The 20100-nt window shown below is 36.7% G+C and overlaps 2 protein-coding genes across 4 annotated transcripts in view; one reads left to right on the top strand and one right to left on the bottom strand.

The window, feature by feature from the left end:
* The window catches only part of gpr158a (G protein-coupled receptor 158a), a 741191-nt gene that overhangs the window by 637997 nt on the left and 83094 nt on the right, over positions 1-20100 (top strand). The window lies entirely within an intron of this gene.
* trpc1 (transient receptor potential cation channel, subfamily C, member 1) overlaps positions 1-20100 on the bottom strand; it is a 33080-nt gene that overhangs the window by 5887 nt on the left and 7093 nt on the right. For 2 of the 3 annotated variants that reach the window (XR_012399179.1, NM_001198661.2), the window contains 7 exon segments: positions 18843-18974; positions 17740-17935; positions 16023-16353; positions 10307-10446; positions 9530-9682; positions 829-1016; positions 370-571 (listed from right to left, as the gene is read on the bottom strand). Coding sequence is in view for 1 of the 3 variants with exons in the window: in NM_001198661.2 (NP_001185590.1) it covers positions 370-571; positions 829-1016; positions 9530-9682; positions 10307-10446; positions 16023-16353; positions 17740-17935; positions 18843-18974 (1342 nt within the window). In the remaining 2 variants the exon portion in view is untranslated. 3 annotated transcript variants of the gene reach the window in all.

Below are 20100 nucleotides of genomic sequence, written 5' to 3'. Positions count from 1 at the left end.
AGTTTTTGAGATTTCAGGAGCCCCCATTTATTTATATAGGACTTTGGTCTTGGATGAACATTGCAAATATGGCCAACGAGAGAATAGACTTTGATTCAGGTCACATATTTTCTACCTCGCCAAGCTACCTTCTCAAACGCTGTTGAAATGAATGGGACTGCTAATGGATAGATCGTATAGATGTCTACTGCCCCTACCTGTTTGAGAACCATCACTGTTATTGGACATGGGGATGGAAATTGTGGGTTAATTTCAGTTCATTTCAATTTAATTTTTCTGTTGCCTATGAAAGAGTTACTGAATACCAGTGGAACATATTCTACAACCCAGAAACCAATACATAATTCTGTCTTCTCAAGGCTCACTTACAGCGATCTGTCTGAAGCTCTTATGCAGCATGGCCACCAGGAGTTTGGTAAGAACGATGACCACAACGATGTTGTAGGTTCCGACGATAAGAGCACCAACAAACGACCGCAGCTCCTCCGTGTAGCTGATCCTCGTCACAAACAAATTAACATGTGCCAAAGAGAAGATGTACCAGAAGAGTGCGTAACACGTCCCCATAAACCTGGAATAATAAACATAAAAAACAATTATTGTGACAAAAAATCAGATTTTTTTAGTCTGTCAAATACTTTCCAGTATCAGTTTCCAAAGGGACCCTATTTCCAAAGGGTCAAACTTCATAAGGAACTCGATAATCGATTAAAAATTGACGCTAATTTATAAACCTGTGAAATAAGACTCTTATCTTTTACTTTACACTTTATTTACACACACAAAATCGAATTCTTTAATTAGAGTCAATGAGATGAAGCAAAGTACGTGTGAAAGGTGTCGTTGCTCTGCTGCTGACAGTAGATCCCCTCACAGTCCTTGTTATCGTCTTTGGTCTTGGATGGATCTTGATCTTTTCCATACAGCTGTGTCAGGCCGATGGTGAAAGAGATGAGCACTAGCAGGAATAAGCCAAGAAACTTGCCAAACTCTTGTAGCATTTGACCCATGGAGATCTGCAATGACAAAAACACCAGACTTTTCACATCAGCCATTCAACTGACTAACATGTTTAGCTACGATAAGGATCCTAAGAAATGGACCTGATGAAATATATTTTGGGTTTCATTCTTTAAGGAACACTCAAAGTCCCCTAAAGTTATAAAGCTGAGTTTTAATAATTTTCAATCCATTCAGCTGATCTCTGGGTATCAGCACTTAGCTAAGCACAAATCATTAAAACTACCCTGCTGAAAAATCCAGCTTAAACCAGCCTAGGCTGGTTGGCTGGATTTAGCTGGTTGACCAGCCTGGTTTTAGAGGAGCTTTAGCCATATCCAGGCTGTTTCCAGCCATTTTCAGCCTGGTCTTAAAATGGAAAATGACCAGCTAAATCTAGCTAAAACCGGCTTGACCAGCCTGGTTTAAGCTGGACATAGCTGGCTAGGCTGGTCAAGCTGATTTTAGCTGGTCATCTAAAACCAAGGCTGTTTTGGAAATAGTAACAACCACCGCATTTTCTTGACTCCTTTGGAAAAAAGCCAAATATTTCGAAATATTCCTTTAAAATGTAAATACAGTACTGTATTTGAGAGCAGTTATATGGGGTTGGTGGAAATCAAACATGTTTTTCAGTTAAGAAAATATGGTGATTTTGTGAAATGAGTTTATTTTAAGCGTTGGATTCCATTTTTAGCTAACTTCACATATTGAATGATAAACATGGCCCAAGTAAATATTGGTTTGGCCCATTACAGGGGTAATAGCAGAGGAACATGTCTCCGTAGATACATTAAGCTGTACCTGCACACATACAGCAGACCAGCTCTTTATAGACTCCTGTCTCTGTCGGTGCTTTCTAGATTCCACTGGTCTTTCCAGTGAGGGCTGAAATAAGGGATGAATTCCTTGTTTCAGGTCTGACCAGTGAACCAGAATGTTCTGTACTGCATGTTTACTCTGAAATGAAGCCAGGATTTAGACCCCCCCCCCCTCCCCCTACCTCCGCCCCATTAGTCTAATTCATTTTCTTGTCACTCTTAAACCCCTAGCAGGCATTTTCCAGATTACATTTTTTTAAAAACTTTGTTAAACCTGGGTAGTTAGTAGTCAATTGACATTGCTGCCTCTGATATGAAGCCACAGTGCCAAATCCAACCATGAAGTGACTGTTTCAAGAGTGCTGCTATTATGTGCAATGGACTGGAATGTTGCATTTCATATCACATTATTTCCCGACCATGTTACTAGTTAAAATGGATTACTTGTCTGAATAATTCTCTGGATTTGAACATTTGGGATCATGTAAATACACAAGTCAGCAAAATATTGAACATTTTCTAGAGATTTTTGGATATTTTAATCAACAAATTTTGCATGCTGTGCCTGTAAATCCATTTTATCTTCAATGTTTGTACAGTGCCATACTGAATGTGATCATCTGCACGAGGATAAGACCACTGAAAGAGAATTTCACATTGTTTTAAAACCCTTCCGCAGAATCGCTTCCACATATTTTCCAACATATCATAGCAGAAAATGGGAAAAAGCCAACAGATTCCATCTGGGCCTATAATGACTACACTGTTTCTTCCAAGCAAGCAAGACAGCAGTCATTATGTAAGAGATTAGGACTTTACACACTTCCATAGAAAGTTAAAGATATACTCAAAGTATTTGGGAAATTAAAATGCTTATTTTGTTAGCGCATATTGGTATTTTTTAGGTGAACAATGAATCCATGCAAGCTCATTCGTTCATTCATTTTCCTTTGGCTTAGTCCCATAATTCATCAGGGGTCACCACAGCGGAGTGAACCGCCAACTTATTAAGCATATGTTTTACACAGTGGATGCCCTTCCAGCTGCATCCCAGTACTGGGAAACACCCATACACTCGCAAATTCACCCAGAGGAAACCCACGCCAACACAGGGAGAGCATGCAAACTCCACATAGAAATGCCAACTGCGGCTCAGCCGGGACTCGAACCTGCAACCTTCTTGCTGTGAGGTGACAGTGCTATTCAATGAGCCCTCGTGTCACAATACATGCAAGTTAATCTACTAAAAAAATTGATCCGATCAAATCAAATCCGATCATTTGCTTCTGCATTTGGAGTGGCGATCCTTCTTCTTCTCCCAGCCACAACATTCTTAACACGCCCCACTTATTGTTAGTTTACTATAAGGGAATGATGCACTTAAAGAAAGACCCGCCCCCTATACAATATTCTGTTTCAGTTTGGGCGTCACAGTGGCACAGTGGGTAGCACAATCGCCTCACAGCAAGAAGGTCGCTGGTTCGAGCCCTGGCTTGTTGAGTTTGCATGTTCTCCCCATATTTGCATGGGTTTCCCCCACAAGTCCAAAGACTTGCGGTATAGGTGAATTGGGTAAGGTAAATTGTCCGTAGTGTATGTGTGTGAATGAGAGTGTGTTGGTGTTTCCCAGTACTGAGTTGCAGCTAGATGGGCATCCACTGCGTAAAAAATATGCTGGATAAGTTGGTGGTTTATTCCACTGTGGCAATCCCTGATTAATAAAGCGACTTAAAAAGCCGAAAAGAAAATGAATGAATGAGTTTGAAGATCAACAATCTTTTTTTTTTTGTTGCAGTGTTCAAATTTGAAATGCACTTTGAACAAAATCTGCACAAACTCCATATTAATCTCAGAACTACAGTAAGGTTCAGTTTGACATCTCAACTCCTGCCCTCCAACGTTTATCTAGAGGTGATTCGGTGTTTTTTCCACTTGCTAACTTTATTTGGAGACATTTACTGGAGACTCTTAAGCAGACAATAAAGCAGTCGGGGAGTAAACGTCTGACTCTGCCTCCTCAGTGGAGGTCTGTTTTGTGAATACTTCAATCTGTTCCTTGTCATTCCTCTATCTGTACATCACATGTTTTTTTTAGAGGGACTAACATGGCAACCATTTAAAAGGATAGTACACCCAAAAACAAAAAGTCTGTCATCATTTACTCATCCTCCACCCTGTAAAAATGTCCGTTAATTTGCTGTTTTCTGTATTTTGTGATTCATGTTTTTATTTTTCCTCATTTATTTATGATTTTGAACTGCATTATGGAATCTTAGTTTTTCTTTCAACAACTTTAAGCCTTAAAAAGTTTGAAAAAGTGACTTATGAACATTTTAATAGTTTAAAGTGATATAATGTCTGGGTTGATGTTGTATATTACAGTACAAAAACCTTGTAATAGACTGGCAGTACATTTTCAGTTGTTTAGAGACTATTTCTCTCTATTTAATACTTCTAACAGATTATATTGTTGTTACTAAAATGTCAATAAAAGTCACTTTGTTAAACTGTAGAGTTGAATTTCCAACATCATAAGTTGACAGAGCCATTTATGCCATTTATGACAGATAATAAACAGAAAACAGTTGTAAATCACAAAATACAGAAACTGTTTTTTTTACAGTGCAAGTATTAAAAAATGTATTTCTTCTGTTAAACACAAAAGAAGATATTTTGAAGAATGTTAAAAACAATTAACTTCCATATTAGTTTTTTCCCGACTTTATAGATGTCAATAGCAACCAATTTCCTATATTGTTCACCTTTCATGAACAGGACATTAGAGAGTATTTTCAGGATAGTGTGGGGTCGAGATCCCGAAGCACAAGTGTTTCGAAATGATACACGAAGCATGATCCAAAACACCCAGATCATGTGGCTAAAGTGTTTTGAAACAGCCAGGTCATGTGACTAAAGTTTTTTGAAACATCCAGGTCACGTGACTAAAGTGTTTTGAAACATCCAGGTCACGTGACTGAAGTGTTTCGAAACACCCAGGTCATGTGACTAAAGTGTTTTAAAAAACCCAGGTCATGTGACTAAAGTGTTTTAAAAAACCCAGGTCATGTGACTAAAGTGTTTCGAAACACCCGTCATGTGACTAAAGTGTTTTAAAAAACCCAGGTCATGTGACTAAAGTGTTTCGAAACACCCGTCATGTGACCAAGGTGATTCGAAAGACCTAGGTCACATGACTAAGGTGATTCGAAACACCCAGGTCACGTGACTGTGTTTCGAAACACCCAGCTCATATGACTAAAGTGTTTAAAAACACCCTGGTCATGTGACTAAAGTGTTTTAAAAAACCCAGGTCATGTGACTAAAGTGTTTTAAAAAACCCAGGTCATGTGACTAAAGTGTTTCGAAACACCCGTCATGTGACTAAGGTGATTCGAAAGACCTAGGTCACATGACTAAGGTGATTCGAAACACCCAGGTCACGTGACTGTGTTTCGAAACACCCAGCTCATATGATTAAAGTGTTTAAAAACACCTTGGTCATGTGACTAAAGTGTTTTAAAAAACCCAGGTCATGTGACTAAAGTGTTTCAAAACACCTAGGTCATGTGACTAAAGTGTTTCGAAAGACCTAGGTCATGTGACTAAAGTGTTTCAAAACACCCAGGTCATGTCACCAAAGTTTTTTGAAACACCCAGGTCATGTGACTAAGGTGATTCGAAACACCCAGGTCACATGACTAAGGTAATTAACTAAATCACTTGAAACCTTGAAAATGTGGGGTTTAATACCTTAATTTGCTTAACTGTTTCTTTGCTCAAGCTGTTCGAGAGCAATACATATAAATGACCACTAGGTGTCACTGTAGAGATTTTTCGAAGCTTCGATGCATTTGATTCGACTGTTTCAGTGTTTTGTGAAGCCTTGCTCTGCCCACCACTAGCACCGGAGTGCATGTGTCAACGCACTAACCACTGGCGCAGACAACTATGCACAGTTAAAGTCAAACTCATTAGCCCTCCTTTTTTTGTCAGTATTCACAGTATTTCCTATATTAGTCTTATTTGTTTTATTTTGGCTAGAATAAAAGCAGTTTTGTTGTTGTTTTATTTTAAAACATAGTTAGCATAGTAAAACATAGTTGTTTTATTTTAAAACATATTTGAAAACATAGTTACCCCATAGTTAGATAATATTTAAGGTCAATATTATTAGCAATATATATATATATATATATTTTGTATGGCTACAAAGCTAACAACTGTTATACATTGACTTGTCTAATTATTAACCTTGTCCAATTAAGTATTACTTGCCTAATTAACCTAGTTGTGCCTTTAAATGTCACTTTAAGCTGAACACTAGTATCTCCAAAATATCTAGTAAAATATTATGAACTGACATCATGGCAAAAATCAGTTATTAGAGATGGTTATTAAAATATTTAGAAATGTGTTATCTGCGTTAAACAGAATTTGGAGGAAAATATAAAAGAATGAAAGTTTAACAGGAGGGCTAATAATTTTGACTAACTGTAGGTTACAAAAAAAAAGCGCAGTCTCTCACCAGTATAAATTGCATGTGTTCAAATGTAAATCCATTATAAGCGAGTATGTGTGTGTGTGTGTGTGTGTGTGTGTGTGTGTGTATGTATCATTCCGACCGCACTTCTGGAGAAAATGACTTTTCCACACTGCAGTGCCAGACACTGATGTCAGTCTAAGAGCACGTGCAGGAGAGCAGAGAGGCGGACATGGTGTTACTCATGCCAAATACTGGAGTCCTCAAGAGCATTGTTGTATTATGCAACCTCCCTGAAACTACTGCAGCAAGAGCACTGCTACACAGCCTTACAGAACCATTATGCTTTAAACTAGAGATGCTCAAACTAGGGCCCGTGGGCCAAAGTTTCCCCTTTGAAATGTAAAAATAAACGTTTATCAGATTTTTAAATGTAATGACTGTCACTTAATGAATAGGGGACTACGCAGAAGACATCAAGGTGCAAATCAAGGCAAAGGCAGGTTCAGTAGGACTAGTGTATCTGGCATTGAACTCCATTGTTTTTAAAACGGTTTTATTGCAATAAGTTGTTAAAATAATATACTTAATTACTCCCAGGGCCGCTTATATCGAATTGATATTTAGCCGCACCATGTTGGTGTTTTGTAACATCTCATTTTTACGAGGTGGGTCGTTAGCCACTTAACCTGGAGACAATTTAGCTAACTCAATTCACCTATAGCGCATGTCTTTGGACTGTGGGAGAAACCAGAGCACACGGGGAGAACATGCAAACTCCACATAGAAACACCAACTGGCCCAGCCGGGACTAGAACCAGCGACCTTCTTGCTGAGAGTTCTAACCACTGAGCTACTGTGTCACCTCCATTTAAGATATCTTAAATATTGATCCAAAACAGATATACTAAGACTAAATGCTATATAGCTAGGCTTGAAAAAACATGCCACCTCAGCAAGTTCACTGGTTCAGTCTGGCAGGGAGCTTTGAACAAACAGATTCGTGCTTTGACAGCATATTTCAGCGGTTCTTCATGATACAATTAAATCCTAGATCAACACGAATATGTTATAAACTAAGTTATAGAATCAAAGTCAAAGGCAAAATCCAAGACATGTTACAGACTGCCCACCACTGTGGCTGGGAGGCACAATTCCAAATAAATGCGGAAAAAATTCCTGTATGTGGCAGGTGGTTGATGTTGCTTTGTGAGTTTCACCACTTAAAGGAGCACTCCAGTTTCAAATATCAAAAAATTATTAAATCAAGAAACCTTTTCTAGTCAAGCAAAAAATATCGACTTGCTTTAAAGAAACAACGTGCCAAAATTAAGTGAGTTTTTCCTTAAAACGAGCCAAATAATCTGCCAACGGGGTAAGCAAAATAATCTTGTTTTTCTTTTTTGACACATGATTAAGTTGCTTACCCCATAGTTAGATTATTTGGCTTGTTTTAAGGAAAAAACCCACTTAATTTTGGCATATTATTTCTCAAAACAAGAAATATCACCATTTTATATCTCCGCTATATTTAGACAGCTGAGTTTTACTATTTTCGAATCCATTCAGCCGATCTCTGGGTCTCCACTTTTAGCTTAGCTTAGCATATGTCATTGAATTGGATTAGACCATTAGCATTTTGCTTCAAAAATAATAAAAAAGAATATCAATAATTTTCTTGTTTAAAGTTAGACTCTTCTATAGTACGAAGACCAACAGAAATAAATATTTTCTAAGTTCTTTCATTCATTCACTCCTTTTCTTTTCGGCTTAGTCCCTTTATTAATTAGGGGTTGCCACAGCTGAATGAACCGCCAACTTATCCAGCATATGTATTACACAGCAGATGCCCTTCCAGCATCAATCCAACACTGGGAAACACCCATACACACTCTTTCACACACATATACTATGGCCAATTTAGCCAACCCAATTTACCTGTTGCGCATGTCTTTGGGCTGTGGGGGGGAGAGGGGGATGGGGACCGAAGCACCCGGAGAAAACTCACGCAAACATGGGGAGAACATGCAAACTCCACACTGAAATGCCAACTGACCCAGCTGAAGCTGAAGCGAACTTCTTGCTGTGAGGCGATCGTGCTACCTACTGCACCACGTGATGCCTTACTAAGTCAATATGGCTAGAAAACAGATTCTCATTCTGAATTTTCTGATCAAGATGCTAATGGTTTAATCTGATTCAATGATTTATGCTAAGCTAAGCTATAAGTTGTTCTTCCATACCCAGAGATCATTTGCATGGATTCAAAAAATGGTAAAACTCAACTCTTGGGTAATTAAATGATGAGGTAATTTCCATTCCATATAACCTCATAGGGCCTGAGTGTCCACATACGTGGACGGCACATTTTAGCTCTTAACCGGCTATTTAAAATACTTTGAATGTTTTATATTTTGTTACAGACATACAGTGTCATCCTGCAACTGTTTTGCAGCATATAAACAGTCCCAAACACTATTTTTAACTGTCCAAAATGGGAAACAAATGTTGCTTTTACTCTTTGATAGTCAAAGCAAATTCCAAAAATAATTCGATGTTAAATATGCATTAAAATATTAAGAAAAAAAGTGTTTTATGTAAATTCGGACCACGAGACCACATATATGGACATCATTTTTCTCTAAAAGTACATCATATTAAAAGATGATACTTGGATTTTTATTCTAATTAGGTTCCAATAAGCCTAAATAGCAAAGAAAAATAAAAAATGGATGTAAAAAAACACCTTGGGCCTTGAGAGGTTAAAGGGATAGTTCACCTAAAAATGAAAATTGATTCATTATTTCCTCAAATTAAAGTGGTCCCAAACCTTTATGAGTTTCTTTATACTGTTAAACACAAATGAAGATATTTTTGAAGAATGCTGACATCCATAGTAGGAAAAACAATGGTTACAGCTTTCCAGCCATCTGCAGAATATCTTATTTCATGTCCAAAAGAAGAAACAATCTCAGGTTTGGATCTCTTTAACTAGTGTGAGATTTCACCACATCACAGAGGTGAACAAACAGATCCGGTAACACAGAACTGGCAAAGAAGAACAACCGAGAGGAAAACAAACAGACACTTGATGAGAAATACAGGAAAAATGAGAGAACTCTGGCGTTATTGGTCTGACCGTTGGGCATTATGTAAGCAAAGAAAAAGAGTGGTTAAACACTCAACAGGCTCTAGCAGAGAAGGCTAAGATGGAGGATGACGTGATTACCTGTAAAGGCCCCAAGATGGAGCTTGTGGTGTACATGAAGAAGAGGCGTAGATAGCTCAGAACTATGGCGAATGCAAAAAGACCCTCGGCGACCAGGGTGGGATGGAAGGCGTCCCATTCTTTCCTTTCCTCTGGTTTGATAATTTTGCTATACTGAAGCAGAAAGCAAAGAAAAAGAGGAGATACATGTATTTTACTTGTCCTTGTGTTATTCCACACTCTTCTTTCATTGGATGTCTTTGCATTGACTTAACATGTAAATCACTCAGGCTTGACACTTCTTCCACGTCTGGTGTAAACGCAGCATCAAGCTAAAATTATTCACTGATTCAAATGATCCATTTAGAGTGAGTCTCCAATAAATGATTCACTGATTCAAATGATCAGTTCAGAGTGAATAATCTCCAGTTAACAACTCACAGATTCAAACGATCCATTCAGCAGTAAACGATTCACTGACTTTACAAACTGATCTGAATGGGGTTCAGTGTGTGAATGTGATTTCACGTTATCAGTGGGCTGTTTATAGAGTATCATTACTTAAATAAATCAAGTACTTTTATACTGTGACTCATTTGAAGAGGACTTCATACTTCCACTGAAGTAAGACTTTATTTGGATATCTTTATTCAAGAGCCGTATTTGTGTACTTTCATCCATAACTGCTACATAGTGTGTGTATGAATCATTTAGGAAGACAACAAGATGACTACTTTCCATTCTCCAGGACACTAAAGGGTTTGTTAAAGAAGGAAATGTTCTGTGCAGAGTCTGTACCTTGTTGTGAGCCACTATTTTTAGGGCAAAAGTGGCCAGATAAAGCGAGTTCATGACGAAGCTCAGCTGGTTCCGTGACTCTTCCAGGAAATCCTCTAATCCCTCATACCAGAGACGCTTCACATCCGACCACACCATGCCTGCAGAGAGAGGAATTCGCCATCAGCGCAAAAGAAGCGTCCAAGCAGCAAATCAGAAAGGCCTTATTCCTGACAGATTTCAATCACTCCCAGATTCGAGTTACTCTCTCTGTCACATCTTAAAACTCATGACTATGATCTATGAATACTATTGAATCAAAGTGTAGAGAAATAAGCAGTGGTGTAAAGTAACAAAATCAGTATCTGGATGCAGCCTTTATGATGCAAGCTGAGATTGCATCACTCAGCGATGCAATGTCAGACACAATGCACTCAATGGAGTGAGTGACATCACTGTGACGGGTAGGGTTTGGTGAGCGCATTTAAAAGCATTGGATGCAGCTCAGATTGCACTGCACCGAGTCTGCAGCCAGACCCCTGTCAACAAATTACAAATATTTGAACTACTGTAATTGAGTAGTTTTTTGTTTCAGAAATTGTCACTTACTAAGTGGTTCAAAAAAATTTTTACTTTTGCTTTCCATTGAGTACATTTTTAGTGCGGTATTGGTACTTTTACTCCACTACTTTCCTTCAACCTGCAGGCACTACTTTATTTTTTCTTGTTTTTGGGGATTAGAAAAATCAAGTCCAATTAAATCACACATAGAAGGTAAATTGCATCATAATGAACTACCTCAAGACATGAAGCAAACTGTTTAGAAGCATTAAAAGTGTCCAAGAAGATGTCCAAAATGTTTACACGCATTGACCCTGAGGCTGTTTAGATGCATGTGACTGATGAGAAAATGACAGATGTTTACTGTGTGATGACCGAAATAGCCTTAAACACACAGCAGACACAGGATGTCAACATGACGTCAGATTGACGTTGTACCCCAGTCTTGTGGGCACATTGCATTTTGTTTGGAAATGAAAATCAGGTTAACATCAGAACTCAATATCATACCTCAATGTCCAACGTCTAACCTAAAATCAACCAAATATCAACGCTTAATGATGTTACAGCTTGATGTTGTGTGGATGTTACCACTATGACGTCTATCAGAAGTTGCCATACCTGACGAACAAATGTTAGTATTTGACGTTAATAAGATGTTGGTTTAAGATTTTGACTCGACATTGGACTTTGGTCACTTTCTAACACAACCTAAAGTCAACCAAATATCAACGTAATTTGACGTTGTTATTGGACATCAAAATATGATTGTCATTAGACGGTCACCTGACATCACAACCGGAATATAACCTAATAAGAATGTCTTATGACGTGTGCCGGGTAGTGACTAGATGCACTACAGAATGTTACGTTTACACACATCCACAAGTTACATGTAAAAGCATCAGCTTTTCACAGCGTAATACTCACTACTCACTACTCTTGAGTACTTCCGAAAGGCCATTTTTTCTCATACTTTGAGTAATAATTAAACCAGATACTTTTACTCTACTTGCACTACATTTTTAGGCAAGCAATGGTACTTTTACTTGATTATGATTTTTCAGTACTCTTTCCACTTTCCATTGAGTGATAATAATGATATATTATATGTCTTTAAATACTATGTAAATTTTAATTATGTGACATATAATATTTTGTAGTACATTAGAAAACAGTACGCAATAATACCTGTATATTTACCTAATTTCTGTTTATTGGAAAGATTTCTTTCAACACATTTCTAAATATAATAGTTTGTTTTGTAGACAAAAGTATTGCTTAAGCGGGTTAATAGTATTGACCTTAAAATAGTTTAGTATTTAGTATGGAAAATTACAACTGCTTTATTCTAGCAGAAATAAAACAAATGAGACTTTCTCCAGAACAAAGATTTATACATTTATAACCCCTAAAGACGACCACTGCCTTCAGATTTTGAAGAAAATCATGGAATTGATTGGTGGCAAGCATATGAGCGTTTTTCCATTAGTAAACATGCACCTCTGTCTCCCTCTAGTGGTCTTCCTGCAGTCGTATCCTACTCTTTAGTCAGAGTCCACAATAATCCCAAACAAATCTTACATTCAACAGCATTTCAAAATGGCTCTTTTACATTATTCATGATGGTTAAGTCTTAATAGAAATAAAACAAGTGCCATTAGCAACCAATTACCCGGTGGTATTACTAATGTGATGCTGAGAGATGATAAGCGCTAGCTGTGTTTCTCACTTCCGCATCAAAGAAACATGGTGTGTCATTTATCAGTCATATTAAAGATTCTGCGGATTGATGCACTGCATGCTTTTAGGTCAAAGGCTGTTGGGTTCATTTGACTTTAGAGATGTAGTTTTAAACAAAGGTTTTCACTGCATGTGCAGTACAGAATTTGCGAATAAGAGCTGACAATAACTTAAAGGTACAGTAGGTGACTGTCTTCAGAAACATTTTTAGTTGTGCTGGTTGAAAGTCCCTTCACATTCCAATTTTTATGATTAAAGTAAATTATCTAAATGTATTTACATGTATTTTTATATTCTGGGTAAAGCATAAGACTCAAAATGCTTCATACAATAAAATATTGATCAGGCCGACATCTCCCATAATTCTGATAAGTAGCCCAAACTGGTCAACAAATGTAGATTTGTACATCTGCGCACCCCTGTTCATGTAGACAGATCATGTTCACACGAGACAGTCACAGCGGTAAAAAACAAATGCTGAATCAAAACTTTTTAAAATCCAAAATCAGTATTGGAGTTGCTTTGGATGGCAGGAGAGCGACTGTGTTTCCAAAGCTATTATGCTAATGGTTAGCATTTTAGCAGATCACCTACTGCACATTTAATCAACACGGATTTAAAGATATGAAAATGTATTAAAGGCCCCAGGACATTAAAATAAAGTTTTTTAGATGTTAGTAGGTTATCTTTACGGATATCTATAAGCGTAAGTGCTCCAAAACAGTGAAAAAATTCGCATTTAGACAATATAGACAAGTTTGCAGGTTGTTAGGTTTTTTTACATCAACTCAAACAGTGCATCCTGAAAGTATTCATAGCGCTTCACTTTTTCCAGATTTGTTTTGTTACAGCTTTATTCCAAAATGGATTAAATTCATTTATTTCCTAGAGCTAAATTACAGATATTACTTTCTAAAAACATAAGTGACATAATAGTTTTTAATAATGATGTGTAATAATCAGGTTTTACCCTCTGAAGGTTTTTACTCTGGCAGTTAAAGTGTTCATTTCAGTAAAAACTACATATTCAAATACATTTTTTAATGTACAATAACATTTTACATGGTTTCTTTTGTAACACTGTGATCAGTCAAATGTATGTAGCCTTGGTTTTACAAGCTAGACTCATACAAACTCCAATCTTCTGAACAGAAATGTAAATCAAACTAAACATATTCATTATGTTAGATTTAATAAACAGCAAGGAATAAATTCAGACCATCAGGCTTTTTTCTTAGTTTTTCTTATTCTATGTTGTCTTTCAAGAAAGCAGAATCGCATACAGCATAAAACCCCCCAATATAAAATTATTATTAAACTATAAAATCTAAATATGAGATAATAAAATGTACAAATTACAATTGTGATCAATCTGATTCACAGCATATGTTTCATTGACATGCAGCTATCCAGCTTTATTACATCATTAAAGTGTGGAGAGCCGCATGGCCTTCAGGATGATTTGATGCCAATTTATGATTTGTTATAATAAAAAAAAAATAAAAAAAACAGCTCTTGTTTTGTTTCTGCTTGTGTGATAAAAGCATAGGAGAAAGAGAATTGCTAACATCTTTTAATGGTACCTGCATTAGTAATGCGTTATAATGCAAACGCCATGCTCAAAAACAATTTCATTAAGTGTTTTATAATCTCATGAATAATTGAGAGAAACATAAATTTATCCATTTACATTCTAATGGATTATATAAGATATTGATTACAAACTAGTTTCAGACAGTTTTCTGTATTATCTTAAGTTTCTTTACTGCTTAAAGCAGAGATGCCCAAGAAGATGTCCAAAATCTTTACACGCATTGACCCTGAGACTGTTTAGATGCATGTGACTGATGAGAAAATGACAGATGTATTGACCGTAATGGCCTTAAACACCCAGCAGACACAGGATGTCAACATGACGTCAGCTTGACGTTGTACCCCAATCTTATGGGGACATTGCATTTTGTTTGGAAATGAAAATCAGGTTAAGATCAGAACTCAATGTCAGGCCTATGTCAGAAGTAGGGCCCGCGGGCCAAAGTTGGCCCATTGGAACGTTTGATTTAGCCCACCATCCCATCTGAGAGGAGAGTGAGAATGATGGAGAGGATTGAGGCGGACGCCTTTAACACAGAAATCATCATTTCTAATTTGATGTGAGCTTTTTTGTTAGTTTTATAGTTTTTATTTTGTTAGTTTTTTTAGTTTAGCTATAAAAAAGCCAACTAAAATTAAATGTTTCAATTAAATGTTGTAAATGAATCAGATTTTTTTATGCAGAAGCAAATCAAGGCAAAAACTAGAGTAATTCTGTTATAAATGAGATTTGTACTGTAATAAGTTCATTGTAAAATGTAAAAAAATACTGTATTAATTAATATGCAGCAATGTGTTCTAGTCATATTTAAATATTATTAAATAAATTACGAAACTCTCCACAGCAACTGTATTTACCACTAATAAATCACTAGCCACAATCAAGGCTAAAATTAAGGCTGTATATAAAATGCCAAGCACACCACTAGCCGAAATGATGCCACACATAACCAAAGCAAGCTTTTAAATATACTATTTAGTATTAATCTGCAATATATATATATATTTTTTTTCTCATTAATGTACACACAGCACCCCATATTGACAGAGAAACACTGAATTGTTGACATTTTTGCTGAAAAACTGAAATATCACATGGTCCTAAATATTCAGACCCTTTGCTCAGTGTTTAGTAGAGGGATCTAATACAGCCATCAGTCTATCTGGAAAGATAAGGGTTCCTATCCATTCCTCTATGCAGATCCTCTCTAGTTTTGTCAGGTTGGATGGTAAACGGGGTGGATTGCAATTTTTAGGTCTCTCCTGAGATGCTCAATTGGGTTTACTTCAGGGCTTTGGCTGGGCCATTCAAGAACAGTCACAGTTATTGTGAAGCCACTCCTGCATTATTTTAGCTGTGTGCTTAGGGCCATTGTCTTTTCCCAGTCTGAGGTCCTGAGCACTTTGGTAAAAGTATGCCACAACCCTTGCCACAATTCTGTCTCTGAGATTTTCAGGCAGCTCTCTTGACTTCATGATTCTCAACTGCTCAGACATGAGGTCATATATAGACAGGTGTGTGTCTTTCCTAATCAAGTCCAATCAGTATAATCAAACACAGCTGGACTCAAATGGAGGTGTAGAACCATCTCAAGGATGATCAGAAGAAGTGGACAGCTCCTGAGTTAAATAGATGAGTGTCACAGCAAAGGTAGAATACTTAGGACCGTGTCATATTTCAGTTTCTCTTTTTTAATAAATCAAAAATGTCAACAACTCTGTGTTTTTCTGGTTATGTGGGGTGCTATGTGTATAATAATGAGGAAAAAATGAACTTAAATTATTTAAGCAAATAGCTGCTATATTACAAAGAGTGGATAAACATGCTGGCAATGCTCACCTATGATCCAGAGAATGAGAAGGTAGTCTATGAATTGCAGCGCAGGAGCCATATTCTTCTTGTCGTTGTAAATGAGCGAGTACAGGTTCAGAAGCAGCAGGAAGGTGAAGTAAGAAGCACTGTGAATGATAAACTTGATGAAAGGAGTGTGGATGACCTGGCCGACGCGAGAACGGGGACCCAGCAGGTAACAGATGGACAGCAAGGGCCACAGCAGTGCCACGCTCAAAACAGACACGATCTTTAAGCAGGTGTGTTTGCGGCGGTAGCTCGCCATCTCGCCAAACCACACCGTATTCAGAAACTGCTGACAGTTGGATTGGGCGACAAACTGTGGAGGAGGGAAGATGACAAAACATATTACCAAAAAAGAAATGTATCGGGTGTTTTCTTACAAAAGAAAGTCGCTTGTGGCCACCAGGACAATATTCAGTCATGCTTATAATCAGAGCTTATTGGCAGTGCTTATCAAGACGTTTTTCGACATTCATATCCAATTGATTTTCACTGGGGATGAGCAGAGATTTAAACTTCTGACACGCACTTGCTACACAACAGCGTTTATGCACAGCTAGGGTTTTTCCTCTTTTGATAAACTTCCAGTGAACGCTTTATGTGACTATTTTCAATTTCAGAAGGTTTCTTAAACAGCATCAATGTTCGTTAAATAGACTTTAGCGTTCATTAAGTTGTTCAAGTGTAAAACGAGATGAAAGACTGTGTATACACAAGCACCGTCAGGAACAGCAGGCGAAGGCTGAAACTCCATGGAAAATACTGCAGTAAAATACATTTTCAAATTTTAAATACATAGTGAAGAACAATTTAATATAATGCAATGCTTTTTGTACATTCTGAGACCCACTTTGTACTGTATATCTATCAGGCAGTGAAAATCATGTTATCATTAAATGTAGTAATTTTGTAATGGGTTGAACTGGGTTACTGAAAATGAAAAGTCCTTCTGCATATACTCTATTGCTATAAACTATCCCTTTTAATATAAAGTCACTACCTGACGTTATCTTTTATAAATTGTATGGTAGTAAAGTAGATTTACTGCTATATGATAAACGCACGTCATGATGTTGAGAAGTACAATGAGATCCTGGATTAACACCTATGTTGAGCCTTGAAAATGTACCTATTCCCTACCCCTAAACCCAATCGTAAATTATTCCCAAAATCAGAGGGGAATAATAGTTGGAAAACAATCATTTAGATGTACATACAGTATACCTAACTGTAAGCCTAAACTTAACATATAAACATTAAACGTATTCTTTAATTCTGATTGACTGATTGGAATGTTGTTCCAGAATTAACATGGATATTAATGGCATTGTTAGATATTTTTTTTAGCTGGAAATACTGTTATAAAATGTTAAAAAATACCTTGCATATCCCTTAAAAATGGCATAACAGAAAATTGACCTTGAAAACAGTTATCATCCCATGCCTATAACACAGGCACACACTGTAAAAGATGCTGGGTTCCACACAAATATTTCATGTTGTCCCAGCCCAAACTGATTAATTACCTTAATTGTTTTTTACAAATTTAAGTGGATTGAACATAAAAAAATTAAGTTGTCCCCTCAAAAAAACAAAAAACAAAAACAAGAATGGTGTTAATTCAGCTGATTTTAAATAAGTGGTTTAATCAAGCAGCAAAACATTTTACTGAGTGCAGTGTGTGTTCGAAATCCTCAATCACCTCCTTTTGGTTGTATTTGATGGCCAGTTTGAGGCGGCTGAGGTTCATGCGTTCCTCCAGAAGGCCTCTCTTGTCTACGTGGTCCTCGCTGGATGTGTGGTTTAGTATGACTTCCAGCTCACGAGAGTTGCGGGCCTGAGCCAGCAGGTCCTTGGCAAACATCTTGCACTGCTTGGCAAGTTCTTCATAATCGTTCCTGTGGTTCGATGAAAAGACCAGAATGAGCTGTAGAAGGAGAATGCTTCTTATTTACACTGTTAAACAATGCTCCTTATTGGCCTTTCCTGTGATTAGGTTCTTTATAATGGAAATAGGTCATACACTTTTTTGCGATGAAAAAAAAGAGTTCTTTATGTTGAAGCAATATCAAGCAATATCTTAGTGTGAACTCTTTAAATTACCTGTAGATTGATCATTAATGTGACCATGAAAAGAGAAACACAACTTTTAATATTGAATATTGAAAAAATAACCGCTTCAATAATTTACTATTTGCACAAACAACTAACATTTGGAGCTAACCATGTGACACAGTCCTGGAATCAGGTGATATTTGGCAGCTTCATGACGGGTTGCATGCTGAATGTGCTGTTATAGCCTGGAAATCAAACGTTTTCAGGGCTTTGAGAAAATCGCTTTGTTACTCTCATCCCCCCCCGCCAACTAACACTGAAGTACCAATTCCATTATTAACAACTGGATTGTTACCTGCATAAATAAATAAGATATTGGTTGTTTATTAGTACTTACAAAGTATGAACTCTTAACTATTAAGAAGAAGCAAATTAGTGGTTTGGGCTAAAAGTCTTAGTTAATTATTTGTTGATAGCATGAAGTGTACCTCAATATAAATTATGACCATAAATTATTGTTTATTGCCTACTATATCCAAACAGCAGCAAATGACACTCCATTCAGCTTTTGTTTCTAACCTTCTCAGGTTCTTGACAACACAACACCTTTGTAAAATAAACTGCCATTCAAATATGTGCATCTGTAAAATGCTCAATGCTCGACACGAAGAGAGTATTTGCTACTGTTTAGCTTTCTCCATTCAGCGGCGATCCCCATGAGACCGCTTTCTCTAATCACTCTTCCATTACCGAAACTCCACTTCCACCAGGCTCAGCTCTTTCAGATCAGCGCTGAGCTCAAACGCCCTCAGAATGGGGTCTTCTTCTGTCAGCATGATCAAGGACGGGCTGGCGAGACATCGGTAGATATCTAGACGGAACCTGCAAGGGGTACAAATGGGATAGGGCTCAAAATAATGCAGTGGAATTTTTACTCGACATAAATATTCTTCAAATGTGTTAGTGATTTCTGAATACAGTCATTGAATCTTTAAAAAATGTAACCTTGGTCTTTCTTTAAATAAGGCTTTTAAGTGTATTCTAGTATTTGTTAACACACTGATAATCCATTGGTTACCGGTGACACAAAGAATCAAATTTAAAATCCTTCTCTTTGTGTTTAAAGTCCTACATGGTCTTTGCCCGCAATATTTATCCCAACTGATTGTTATTTACACATCCATTTTTTTTTGGCCTTTTCTTATTGTTACACTTTCTATGTTCTTTCTTATTATGTGCCTATTGCTGTTTCTGTTTTATGCCCTTATCGTTAGTTTATTTTTTCTCTGTAAAGCAGCTTTGAGCAGTCTTGTGGCAGTTGGAAATGTGCTATATAAATAAATTGAACTTAAACTTGATAAAAAATTATTCATTGGATTTGCTCATTTTAAGGTAAGCGCTTGCAAACCATTTATATGGGTTGAATTTAAACAAATGAAGTTTACATTACTAAATTTTGTTTGTTTGTTTAAATTCAACCCCTATAAATTGTTTGCAACAACGTATCTTATGAAAACAGCTTATCAAAATTAGTATAAAATCCAATGAATTATTTTTTTTAGTGTACTGCTTTTGCATAAAAAAGGACTTGAGGTTACTTGAGAGTTAAAAATGTTACTCAAGTGAAACAACAAATACTGAATGAACATTTCATTAAATTAAAAGTAGAATTAATATATTTTAAAGGTAAAAAACTAAACAACAACAAAAAAACATTTAAATTGTAATTGAAAAGTATCAGTACAATTCAGTTGGCTTGGCACTTCAATAGAATCCAGTGATCTCCAAAAATGAGTACTTTTCAACTGTTAATAAAATTTGAAGTAGTTTTTTTCTTCAGAAATGTGATTATTTAAAATTATTTAATTTTCATTGCACTCCATTAAAGTACATATTATACTTTACAGTAATATTATATTTTAGACAGTAATCAAATCTGGGCTTTTTAGAATAAAAGGTAAAGTTTAAAATTTACACAATAGAAAATTGGAAACCAGACCATAAAAAT

This window comes from Danio rerio, chromosome 24, assembly GCF_049306965.1.
Source record: "Danio rerio strain Tuebingen ecotype United States chromosome 24, GRCz12tu, whole genome shotgun sequence".
Taxonomy (NCBI): domain Eukaryota; kingdom Metazoa; phylum Chordata; class Actinopteri; order Cypriniformes; family Danionidae; genus Danio; species Danio rerio.
Note: the sequence above shows the minus strand (reverse complement) of the source record. Positions and strands in the feature narration are given on the sequence as shown.